The sequence below is a fragment of the Metopolophium dirhodum genome, chromosome 2, assembly GCF_019925205.1.
Source record: "Metopolophium dirhodum isolate CAU chromosome 2, ASM1992520v1, whole genome shotgun sequence".
Classification (NCBI taxonomy): domain Eukaryota; kingdom Metazoa; phylum Arthropoda; class Insecta; order Hemiptera; family Aphididae; genus Metopolophium; species Metopolophium dirhodum.
The window spans coordinates 30,332,820-30,343,945 of record NC_083561.1 but is presented as its reverse complement, the minus strand read 5'-3'; the positions used below and the strand labels follow the sequence as shown (position 1 = coordinate 30,343,945).

General features: G+C 31.3%; 1 protein-coding gene across 2 annotated transcripts in view; it reads left to right on the top strand.

Moving 5' to 3' along the window:
* The first annotated feature begins 1,080 nt into the window (after positions 1-1,080).
* The window catches only part of LOC132939203 (dynein axonemal heavy chain 5-like), a 30,886-nt gene continuing 20,840 nt past the window's right edge, over positions 1,081-11,126 (top strand). Inside the window, exons 1-22 of one of the 2 annotated variants that reach the window (XM_061006262.1) lie at positions 1,081-1,190; positions 3,130-3,267; positions 3,397-3,498; positions 4,583-4,958; positions 5,336-5,496; positions 5,553-5,678; positions 5,795-6,067; positions 6,134-6,452; positions 6,563-6,786; positions 6,844-6,991; positions 7,058-7,239; positions 7,299-7,505; positions 7,579-7,775; positions 7,843-7,990; positions 8,056-8,182; positions 8,247-8,501; positions 8,609-8,769; positions 9,012-9,200; positions 9,268-9,463; positions 9,534-10,051; positions 10,140-10,819; positions 10,879-11,043. In XM_061006262.1, the coding sequence (XP_060862245.1) occupies positions 1,104-1,190; positions 3,130-3,267; positions 3,397-3,498; positions 4,583-4,958; positions 5,336-5,496; positions 5,553-5,678; positions 5,795-6,067; positions 6,134-6,452; positions 6,563-6,786; positions 6,844-6,991; positions 7,058-7,239; positions 7,299-7,505; positions 7,579-7,775; positions 7,843-7,990; positions 8,056-8,182; positions 8,247-8,501; positions 8,609-8,769; positions 9,012-9,200; positions 9,268-9,463; positions 9,534-10,051; positions 10,140-10,819; positions 10,879-11,043 (4,979 nt within the window). In that variant the 5' untranslated portion in view covers positions 1,081-1,103. Of the gene's footprint in view, positions 1,191-3,129; positions 3,268-3,396; positions 3,499-4,582; positions 4,959-5,335; positions 5,497-5,552; positions 5,679-5,794; positions 6,068-6,133; positions 6,453-6,562; positions 6,787-6,843; positions 6,992-7,057; positions 7,240-7,298; positions 7,506-7,578; positions 7,776-7,842; positions 7,991-8,055; positions 8,183-8,246; positions 8,502-8,608; positions 8,770-8,915; positions 9,201-9,267; positions 9,464-9,533; positions 10,052-10,139; positions 10,820-10,878; positions 11,044-11,126 lie in introns of both variants that reach the window. The other variant, XM_061006261.1, reaches the window with a different exon arrangement.

Genomic DNA, 11,126 nt, shown 5'->3' with positions numbered 1-11,126 from the left:
ACTTATATTATAATACATAAAATAAATCTGTTTTTGCGTATATAATATTATACCTTGTGTGGTGTACGCGTACCTAGATAATGATTTTCGTTCGTAAAGTTTGACGTCTCAGTACACATTAATTCTTATATACACATAATAAACGTGCAGCAAGTCCGTATATTATATTCGGTTGTATATACATATAAACACCCAATCGTGTTTTCAACGACAAGCGAATTATTCACTGCAGCCGTCATAAAACGCCGCACAGGTATAATGTTCCATGTGTACACACACGGAAATTCGCGTGCTGGTTTGGAAAATAAATGATGGGAATTTTTTTTTTCATTTAAGTCACTATGCGTTTAACAATACGAAAACTGTATATACATATATTATAATAAAATATCTGTCTACTGTTCTATACCTATGTATACCGCACATTATAATATCTATATTATATACCTATACATACTGGAAATGTACCTACACATAAAATATCGGTCTGTTATATTACATATGTATATACATATAACACATTAAAATATATTATATACTTATACGGCTATATATACACATAAAATCTTGGTCTGTTATTTAATATGTACACGTTATATTATTATGTACACACTGGCAAACTTATTTATAATATTATACCTATACAACTTACTACTGATGTGTGTTCTATGCATTTTATATAAACCACACACGTCATACCATTATATTATTATTATATGGGGACGGGAAATGCATTACGCCGGGGGTTCAGTTGTCCGACGGGTATCAATCGCGCAATGATAGATAATATATATATATCGTCTCTGTATATAATATATATATATGCATCATTTATCATTTATATCATATTTATTATTTTTTTTTCGGTTTTTCGTCGCGATACGCGCTCTGTCGTACCTACACACACAATGTTTTATACTATTGTGTTTAGTAGGTATTTATACTTACGCGTGACTCCGTACCACTGTGCGTCCGAATCCGATAGCGTCCACGCGCACAGACTTGCCCGCAGCTGTCGTGGTGTAGACGACAAAAATAATTGATAGTAGAACATTATTATAATATTATCATAATATTAGTGCGGTTAGAAGTTATCGTTCGAAATGCTTTTGTCGAATCCCGATGACGACCCCGAATCAAAAGACCAAGACATAGACTTCACGTCTTTGCCATTAAACGAAGCGTTGCAAGTAAGTCACTGAATAAATTGATGTTGTTTTCAATATTGGGTTGAGTGCCAAACGAAGCCCGAACAGTCGTGTAACGTGTATGTTAACAAATTTAAGACTAGAGACAAATGAAAAACGGATTTTATTAACTACTCACTACGACAGACATATTTGATTAATTTCATTATTACATTTTTTTAAAATATGCAATGCATTAAAAATGGGGGTCTAACAACTTCTCTATAAAAAATATGCCGTATATATTGGCTACTATTTATATCATGGCTATAGATCAAATAGCATGATGTGTGCATAAGCAAAATTTTTTTTTGGGGGGGGACTTTAAAATTTGTACCCCAATTTTTTTTTATATTAATTTATATTTTAATAGTCACTATGCAAGTCAAAGCTGGGCATTAACGAGTTAACATTTAACATTTAACTTAATAAGTTATTATTTTTTTCAAGATTAACGTGTTAACTATTCAAGTTAATTTTATTTTAAAAGTATCTAAATTAAGTTAATACATTTTTGAATAAGGTTTTTACTTTCCTTTGTAATTTTCGCGAGCGTAAAGGAAAACTATCTAATAAATCATATTATGCGTGTCTAGAATTTTTATTTTTAAAATTAGCAAATTTTAACTTTACACTAAGTTAAGTAACTTTTAACTTAACGAGTTAACAAAAAAAATGCAAGTAACTTTTAACTTAATTTAACTTTATTATTTTAAAATAACTTAACCGACGAGTTAAAACAAATCGTTAACCTGCTGAGCCTTATTGCGAGTATCCATAACCATAAGGTAATATGAAAAAAAAATAGAGGGGCTTTGGCACCTACAGTTTTTTCATTTAAATTGTGCCCCTGGACGTGTGTAATATATTACGATAATATTGTATGTAAACGACGGTAAACTTGTATTAATTTCAAAGACGATATATTGAATATCACACATGATTTTATATATATTTATATATATATAAGTGAAACATTTTGAAAAAAATCAATCAAACAATTAATTGCATAAAAATTTCAAAATGTTGATGTCAATTTGAAGTCCATGTACCATGTGTGGGGAAGGGTTAGGGTTGTTCGAGCTGTGCCAACTGCCAAGTTCACGGATAATGTCGTGAAAATAAATTCTTAAAAAATGAATTGTACCTACTATTGTTATATTTAGCTCAGTGTATATGTTTATTATTTGTAGTTGTTGACTTGTTAGTGTTGTACACTTATTCAAAAGTCTTGAGAGTTCAATTTGGAGAAAACTTAATTCATATTTGGTCCTATGCTGCTGAAATATCTACATTTTCAACCTTCAAGAATTTAATATTTTCCACCGCTATTCGAACGCGTTTCGTTTATCGGTTTCAGGAAATAAGCATTACAATTTATAATAATAATAGTAAACAGTTTTTACTAGAGTCTAGTGGTAGGTTGACTCAAAAAAATGGTCTCAAACCAAACTCGAACAGCATTTTTTAATCGTAGTCGAACCGAAGACGACCGAACAATTCTATGTGATGTCGATCTCGAACCAAACGTTATGTTCAACATCGAATGCACCCGTAGCAAAGATTTTGTTTAATACCGAACTGAATTTTAACCAAGCTTTTGAATTTAATTACGAGTCAAACTTTTTAGTTTTATGTCAAATTAAAATATCAAATATAAAACATATTTTGTACCAAACATATGACGTGTTCCAATTTATTTTATGGAGTTCGTACATTTCTTTGGAGTTTGAACTATGGTGGATTTCGGATTAGTTACTAAATGTCAAACTTTTTGTTTGAGTTCGGTTCAGTGCAGCTTTTTAAAATTATGTTCGACTTTCAAACTTGAACCGTTTGGTTCAAAAACGTTTGGTTTGATTTTTCAAACTTCAAACATATTGACCCACCTCTAATTTCTACCGAATATAAAATTATCTTTTTCAAAAATAATTTTTTGTAGAGACGCCGAGAAGAATGCGAGCGAAAAGCGAGAAGGGGGGAAATGGACCCCCGGCTGGAGTTCACGTTCCAATTACTCATCGACCACACAGGTCTGCCGAGAAATTCCGTCATGGACTATGTGTTCGAATCCAATATGGTATACATTCCTATTAAACATATTATGTTAATAATATACTGGTTGTATATACTGTATACCTATAAAACGTTCTGCGTGAAACTGTCAACAAATAAACTATGTCTGACAACTTTTCTTTATATATTTAAGTTGGACCAGATCAACGAGTTATTTTTGCCACATGGCAGATCGAAACTCATGTGGTTCTATCAAGACGTCGAAGTCGAAGATACCGAATCGTTTGAAATGACGGTAATGTAATACGCATAATAATTAAAACTATTAATTGACACAAACCGTCGTTCGATATTTGTTAACTTATCACATAATATTTATTTAAAGAACAAATTGCACGTAAATACATAGTTTTAAAAATTAACAAAATAATGTCTACACCTATCTATATTAGATATAAATTATAAATACAAAATTTACCAATTAATTAAATTATATTGAAGTAGGCGTGTAGAATATAGGATAATTAATAATTTGCATTAACCCAAGTGCCCAAGTGCAGGTAAAAACCAATAATGTATTTGTAGTGTATTGCCGTATTACGAATAGTTACTCTGTTTTTTTGTTGATGCATATGCTCATAGACATTGTCTCTAGGTACGTCTCTAAGAATTTGTATTCATTCATCTTATTTCAAACGAATTTTATAATTTATCATTATCGTGGTTATTTGTTTGATCACAATCTGGGGTGGACTAGAATAATATTTCAAGCCAGATATTATGTCTTTTGGTAGGCAGTAAGATAAAAACATATTTTATTGATAATACTATTAAGAGGAATTAAAAGAATTAGATAGTTATATTAAATCAAAATTTACTACCATCTACTGAATAATGCGAGAGAGGATTTCTTTTCTGATCTCAAATGTAAATTAACAATAAAAAATATATTATCTGACCTCGTGTATATATAAACACATATAAACCACCCACTGCCAGAATTGAATCTGACAGAGCGTTAGAATATGTATAACTTGGATATTTGATATTGTACTCGTAAATCTGTGGTGATGATAGGTTAAGAAAAGTCCCTCCTCAGAATTTGGAAAAAATAATTAGTTAAAGAAAATTTTTTATATCATGAATTATTTGTTAATTGTAAATATTGTGTGATTAAAATTGAGATGAAAAGATAGAGTTTGAAGTATTCAATTTTTAAATAAAATATTTCTGGTGAAAGGGTAGTTCCCCCTCCCACCACACTATAAATATAGATTTAGGTACCTATTATTTACCATACAGCCAAATTTTTTAACACCCTTGGTTAAAACTGAAGTTTTTCATTGTTAAATTGATAATAGTTCCTCTGTCGTTTTCAGGTTCAGTTGAAGCCGACCAACAGCAGTAGAAACCTCCAACGGCGACTAAGCGTAGTGTCAAAGCCGAAAAAAAAGAAGCTCTTCCTCACAGATGGATGGGAAGTTGGGCTGACAGGAATCTGCATCTACATCATCCGCCTGAACACCGCCAAACAGTTGCCAGAAGAAGGGTTTCACAAAGATTTGATCTGTGGCACTCTGGACGCGGAGAAAAAGGGATTGGTCAAGAGCATTGCCAAAATCATTGAATACGTGTTTATACCGGCATTGGCCATACCACAAACAGGCGACGAACCTTCAGACGATCAACCAGACTGCCCGTTGATCAAAAGCCAATTGCTTCCTGAGCTAAGATCGTTCTGCAGTTGTTTAAAAGGTATAATTTATAATTGTTTCAATAATACATTTTCCTAAAAAAAAAAAAAATAATATCACAGAATCATGCTAAGGTCTATCTATGATATAAGTAAACAATGATGAGTAGGTATATATTAGTAGGTATTAATAACAATTTATTATACTATTTAATTAACTTTTTGTTTTAACATTTTAATTATTAACAACTAATACTATTGTTTACTCGATTTTATATTTCATTATTTCTTTAATTAATATAATATTTTTACTCACATAATTACATATTATTTATTCAATAAAATGTATTTTCCTTAAATCTTAGGATTTACTTAATATCTTTCATTCAGGTCTTTAATATAGAATGGTTTATTATTAATATTTTTTTATAATTTTTAGTATGTGAAGAAGTTTGCGATCAACCAAACATTTTTGCTGATGGTATGAGTTTAATATCAAAAGTGCCGTCTTACAGAGAGGCCAAACATATTGCTACAAATCGGGATGAAATATTGATTTTAGAGAAACGAGTAACAAATTGGATACGGAAAATACGAGAAGTAAATTTGTACATGTATTTTAAAAAAAAATGATAATAATTGTGATTTGGCATTAGATATTATTAGAAGACGAGAAATTAAAGTACGAAAGTGATACTAGTGGACCGCAAGATGAATTGGAGTTTTGGAAAAAACGTGGCGCACAATTTTCACAAATTGCTGCTAATCTCAGTTGGGAAGAGGTATACCATTATTAAAAGCATTTGTTTATATTTTTTATATTTTTATAAAAAGATCTACCTAATCTAACCTACTGAGTTTAATTTAAATTTAATTGGTAAAATATTTAATTATTTAGGTGATAATGACTATTTGTTGCTTACAACTCTCGCGTTCTCGAATGGTTGACCGGTGGAGACGTACAGACAATCATTTGACACTGTGCTACAACGAAGCAAAAGATAACTCAAAATACATTCAAGCGTTGGAAAAATGCTGTCATTCACTGTACCTTGATAATCCAGTTAAAATGAGAAACTCGTTAGTTCGTATGCTTCAAACTGTACGTCTTATTCATGACGTGTCGATGTTCTATAATACTACAGAAAAAATATCGTCTCTTATGGTTAAAGTAATTACCTCCAATTCCATAACATAAACGTTTACCAAAAATAAATGTTCAATGTACTTAATCTAGATCACAAACCAAATGATTGAAAGCTGTAAACTTCACATCACCAATAGAAATAAAGACACAATATGGTCTCAAGATAGAGCAGCTCTCACAACTAAATTAAATGAATGTATTACACTAAACAAATTATACCATAACACTTATGAAAGGGTGAAACATCACCACGGCGCCGGAAGACAGTTTAGTTTTTCTGAAAATTACGTATTTGGTAAATTCGACGCGTTTTGTGATAGATTAATCAAAATTTTAACGGTTTTCGATACAATTGACGATTACAATGGACTGTTTGAACGAAGAATGGAGGGTTTGATGTTTGGGGATGGTATGATAATAATATTACCTTAGTTGTTGTAGTTAAAACACAAAATATAATTAGTAAATAGTAAATTATAAATTTACAACATATTTCCAAATAAAATAATTTAATTATAGCATTAGACAATGCAGTGCGGACTTTTGAAGAAGCCAAATTAGTGGTGATGAACAAAAGTTACGATTATTTAGATCAGAAAAATAGAGAATTTGATCATGATTACACAACATTATTTGTTATGGTTCAAACTTTGAAAGATGAATTAGCATTCACGATAGAAACTAATTTTAATTCTGTCTGGGAGACGGGCCAAGGAATAAAATTCCTCGATAAATTTGAAAAAGTATTTAATGTTGTGTTTTGGTTTGAATTGTAATGTTTTATTATTTGTTTAAAATAGATTGCTACAAAAATACCAGTGACACGAATGGATATAAAATATAGTAGAGTATTGAAATATTGTGAAAGTCAAATAGATAGAACATTAAGATTGTTTAAAAAACGAAAAGGCAATCCTCCAGTACCTAGGAATTTTCCACCACTATCTGGTAATATTTCATATATCAGATAGTGTGATGTAAATAATATTAAAAACACTACACGATTTTCATTAGGTCGTATTGTCTGGGTCAGGTCTTTACGACAACGTTTGAGTTATTTAATGGAAGAAGCAACCGATCATCCAGTGTTAAAAGTCATGCCAGAAATGACAGAAGTGCAAAAGAAATTTGCCACCATGTCAGTAGCTTTGCTTAATTACGAAGAAGAAATTAAAAATATTTGGATGAACCACAATGTAAATATTATCCATACCACATTATTGTTCAAATTGTTATATATTAAATATATTTGCAGGTTAAAGTTATTGAATACTGTTTAGTGCAACCATTATTAAAGTTTAAGAATACTAATAATATGGTTTATGTTAACTTCGATTCAAGATTGAACTTACTTATACTAGAGTCAAGTTGTATGTTGAAAATGGAACTTAAAGTTCCCATTGTCACTAAGGCTCTATTTTTTAGAAAAGATCACTTTACACTAGTGTGTGGCACATTACAAGTACATATACAAAGGAAATATAGAGTAACAATTATTTTTATATACTAATTGTGTAATTCACTGACACCAACAGTGTATGTTGAACAAAATGAGAAAAGTAGCAAGCAGCATTAACCTTGATGTTAGACCACTTTTTGTCACACAACTTGTATGGCTCCTGGATCTTTTGACACCTGGCTTGCAAAAAATTGATTGGACAGATCCAGAGTGGAAAAATTTTGTTGAAAAAACTAACTCTGCAATAGATAAATTTCAAGTTTTGGTAACTAGGTAATTTATAAGAAATATATATTGTATAAAATTAAGTATTACATAATTTTTTAAATCTTAATTTTAGAATCCATGATGTATACAATAACAGAATACTTCAGGTTCTCTCTTCGATGCAGTTAATTACACTTCATACTTTTCCAGAGGACGGATCTACTTGGACCGCTGAAGAATTCTTAGATAAAATAGATGAAACTTGTCGCCAAGCATCTTTGGTTTGTGATTGGCTTTTTTTTACCTAACAGTTATTTGATTCAATTATAATGTTATATCTGAATAGGAACTGAATCGAAAGAGTATTCTAGTTGAAGAAGCAGTTGAAGAAGTATTGTATCTCGTTCAGAAGGCTAATGAAAGTGTTACAATTCCAAAGCTAGAACAAGAACATAGTCTTAAAGTTAAAACTGGTAATACATTATAATACGCTTCTTTAGATATTTGAATGGTATTAAATGTGTATGATTCTTGTAGATAAAACAGATACGGATGTTACTAAACAGGAAGGAAAGTCGAGTGAAACTCAAACAGACTGGAGTACTGTATGTGAATTTTTTAATAACCCGTTTGTCTTGGCAGCATATGAGTTGCCACCAACTATTTATACCCTCGCAAATAGTGCTGTTAAAGAAATGAGACGATTCTATAGTCGCAAAGTTATAGACGTGCTCATTAAAATAACAAGGCAGTCGATCGATGCGTTAAGAAAAAAGTTTTCTCAAGAATTTAGTAAGCCTATGAAATTATGATGTTATATAATATATACCTAATATTATTATTTACACTAATAAGAATTTATTAGTCTAAAATTTTAAGCTATGTAATATTTTATCCAGGTGAAAATCCTATTTTTGAAGTTCACGCAATACTTATGATTCCGTCGATTGTGATTAGACCAGGTATAAACGAATTGCAAGAGTTGATGATCCAAGCGGGAAAAATTATGATAGGAGTGGCCAAAGGAGTCGGACAGTGGTCTGGTAATAAAAAAACAAAGGTAATAAGGATTGTATAGAAAATAATAAAACACGAGCATCACAACGAAGACATGATATTTACTCGGGGTATACATATTTGGTGTTGTTCTGTGTTGTCCACGTGTTTGTCTTCGTGTGCGCGTCTCGTTTGTTTTTCTTCCGGCAGGTGTTAGCAGGAAAACACTGGAATCAGTTAAAGAAAGACTGCAGCGAGCGTAGAGAAAAATTTTTTTCTAAAGTTGTTATTTCTGATATGGAACAGAGTGTACCAGCCTCCGTACCCACTATAGAAGACGCAAGAGCCAAACGTCGAAGGTTGTATAAATTGGCGTCCGAGAGAAAACCACCATTTCCAGTAATGCACAGAAATTTCTATTCACATGTCACTGAAAATAAAGAAATCATCAAGGCCCTTTCGTTACTTTCTATATGCGTGCAACCGTTAAAACCAGTAACATTCTATAAACCTATCATGATGAACATTAAATTACATTATTCATTTTAATCCATATATTTAGATGCTGTCCGACTTCTTGAACCTTTGGGTGCCATACAAGATTTTGTGGAATAATGACCTATCAGAAAGACGAGACCTGTCAACAGTTTCACTTTTGGATTCAGAAGCATATCTTCAAAAACACCATGAACTCTTGGAACGTTTAAAAGTAAAGCCGGATACTTATGAATTTGGATCTTGTGTCTTAGTATCTGTTGGTGAGTATAACTGATGAATGTATCAAAATACTTGATAGTTGTCCAAATACAAATGTATTCAATGTTTTAGAAAAATTAAAATATGGCTTAACCATTGAGGTTAAATCATGCAATCGTCGAATCGGTCAGTTGTTACGCAAAAAATACCACCGTGAAATGGATTACGTATATGCCGTGATGAATGAAATGGAAAGAAAGTTGGAACGACCTATTAGAGATTTAGATGATATTAGAATGGTCATAGAAACATTAAAAAAAATAAGAGAAAATGAAGTGGACATGGACCTTAAAATAGAACCGATCGAGGAAGCATTTAATGTATTAACACGATATGATCTACCGGTAGATAGGGAAGATTTAGAGTTGGTTGATAACGTTAGATATTGTTGGCAACGAGTGCTAACACGTGCTATGGATATGAATATATATTTATTAGATTCACAACCTCAACTTCAAACAGAATTAGCTGAGAATCTAAAACATTTTAAATTAGATTGTATACAGTATTGTCACGAGTACAGAACACTGGGACCAATGATGCCCGGTCTTTCACCTAGAGAAGCTTCAGATAGACTCATTATGTTTCAAGTAAATATATTATTTTATTTACCTATTATAATTATTTTTTCTATTGGTATATTTTTAAATGTTTACACAATAATAATAAATCTTACAGAATCGTTTTGATGGTATGTGGCGTCGTTTACAATCTTACCAAAGTGGGGAAGAATTGTTTGGTTTAGAAACTACAGAATATCCAGAGCTAGTCCAAATACGTAAGGAACTGAATCTTCTGCAAAAGTTGTACAAGCTTTATAACGATGTGATAGACCGGGTTAGCAGTTACTATGATATTCCTTGGGGAGACGTCAATATAGAACAGATAAATAATGAACTAATGGAATTCCAAAATAGATGTCGTAAATTACCTAAAGGATTAAAAGAATGGCCAGCTTTTCATGCATTAAAAAGAACTATTGACGATTTTAATGATATGTGTCCCTTGTTAGAACTTATGGCGAATAAAGCTATGAAGCAAAGACATTGGCAGAGAATAATGCAAATCACTGGTTACAACTTTGAATTAGAAAGTGAAGGATTTTGTTTAAAGAATATACTAGAAGCGCCTTTATTGAAACATAAAGAGGATATAGAAGACATATGTATATCAGCTATGAAAGAGAAAGATATCGAAGCGAAACTAAGACAAGTCACTAATGAGTGGTCTGTACAAGAGTTAACCTTTTTGACATTTAATAATCGAGGAGAATTATTACTTCGAGGTGACACGACAGCAGAAACTATTTGTCAACTGGAAGATAGCTTAATGATTTTGGGATCACTTATGTCAAATAGGTAAAAACTACATTTTTTTCAAACATAAAATTATGTTAATTAATTATTTAACAATTTAGGTACAACGCACCATTCCGAAAACAAATACAACAATGGGTATATGATTTATCTAATACAAATGAAATTTTGGAACGTTGGCTGTTAGTTCAAAATATGTGGGTGTACTTGGAAGCCGTATTTGTGGGTGGTGATATAGCAAAACAGCTTCCCAAAGAAGCAAAGAGGTTATAGTAAATATATTTATTGATTCGTGTAACTATTGAAAAATCTAATAAATTAACATAGGTATATATATTTTATTGGATTA